The sequence below is a fragment of the Formica exsecta genome, unplaced genomic scaffold (genome assembly GCF_003651465.1).
Source record: "Formica exsecta isolate Colony F162 unplaced genomic scaffold, ASM365146v1 scaffold879, whole genome shotgun sequence".
NCBI lineage: Eukaryota > Metazoa > Arthropoda > Insecta > Hymenoptera > Formicidae > Formica > Formica exsecta.
Genome location: NW_021853649.1, coordinates 4,689 through 5,967, shown reverse-complemented (window position 1 = coordinate 5,967; position 1,279 = coordinate 4,689). Strand labels below are relative to the sequence as shown.

Genomic DNA, 1,279 nt, shown 5'->3' with positions numbered 1-1,279 from the left:
TCGGATAATGTTTTGAACAATGTCCATCTACCAAACACCAATCGCTACAAGATCCATGAATCATATGTTTCATAATTATATCATGTAAAATACGATTTTCACATGGATCTGGAATTTCAGCAGAAATGTTTTTATCAACAATCTTTGGAGTTGTTATTTTAAAATTGTATTTTAAAGTGATCAACATATAAACATGTGGCAAACCACGTTTTTGAAATTCAATAACATACACAAACGCTGCTACTTCACCAAAGAATTTTTGCTTAACAATTAAATCAATTAAATAATCTTTTTTAATATTAAAAACACGAGCACAAATGACAGGTCTATCAGAAGCTTGTTGACCAGGCAAGAGATTTTCCTCGATTTCACGCCATTTTGGATTGCAAGTCTTGGTAATGAAAAGATCTGGCTTACCAAATTTACTAACAATTGCCATTGTATCTTGATAATTTTGTAACATATTACGCAGCGATCCAATAAATGTGGAAGAAAGTACAACCATTTTTCCAATACGTCCATTTAAATTATTCGCCATAGTTTGTATATAATCTTTTAAACCTTGATATGTTTCAGTATGTAATTCTATTTGATGATTTTTGCAATAATCAATTCTATCTTTTTCAATTTTTACATAACCATCTACCAGCCACTGCTGAAATAAGCGACGTCCTAATAAAAAAACATTAAATTCATCCCGAATACCCATACGATATTTAATATACTGTCCTCTAGTTATTCGTCTATCACTATTTAATTTTGTTAAATAACGATGCCATCCTTGAGTGCCATATGGATAAAATAATAGATATATCCATGGTTCAACATTTGGATCCATAATACTAACTTTTTGTAAAATTTTAGTATTTCTATTACGTATTGTAACGTATGATTCTGGAATTTCTCCATCAGCAGTTGTATAAAAAACAGCAGCTACTTCATTAGTTCTCTGAGCATTATATCGACGTCTATCCATACCTGGCTTTAAAGTAAATAATAATTGTAATTCCGGTAATAATTCACCAGATTCCATTTCTAAACGCCGTTGATTTTCTAATTCCTCACCCATCATTTGATAAGATTGAGCAAATACATTAATTTCCCGCATTATATGTTCCAGATTTTGTACAATTTCAAAATCTAAATATGAATTTTGATTAAGACGATGATCTATCGCTTCATTTGAATCTACAATAAAAAGTTGACCATAAGTAGGACTTTCATTTTGTGCAGCATACAGTGCTGTATTAATCTGATAATAAATTTGCCCTTGTATTTT

The 1,279-nt window shown here is 30.3% G+C and overlaps 1 protein-coding gene across 1 annotated transcript in view; it reads right to left on the bottom strand.

Annotated features, from left to right (window-relative positions):
- Positions 1-31: 31 nt before the first annotated feature.
- Positions 32-1,279, bottom strand: part of LOC115244912 — a gene marked incomplete at its 3' end in the record, with an annotated part of 5,183 nt that continues 3,935 nt past the window's right edge. Inside the window, exon 2 of the mRNA XM_029822927.1 lies at positions 32-1,188. Within this exon, the coding sequence (XP_029678787.1) occupies positions 32-1,188 (1,157 nt within the window). The remainder of the gene's footprint in view (positions 1,189-1,279) is intronic.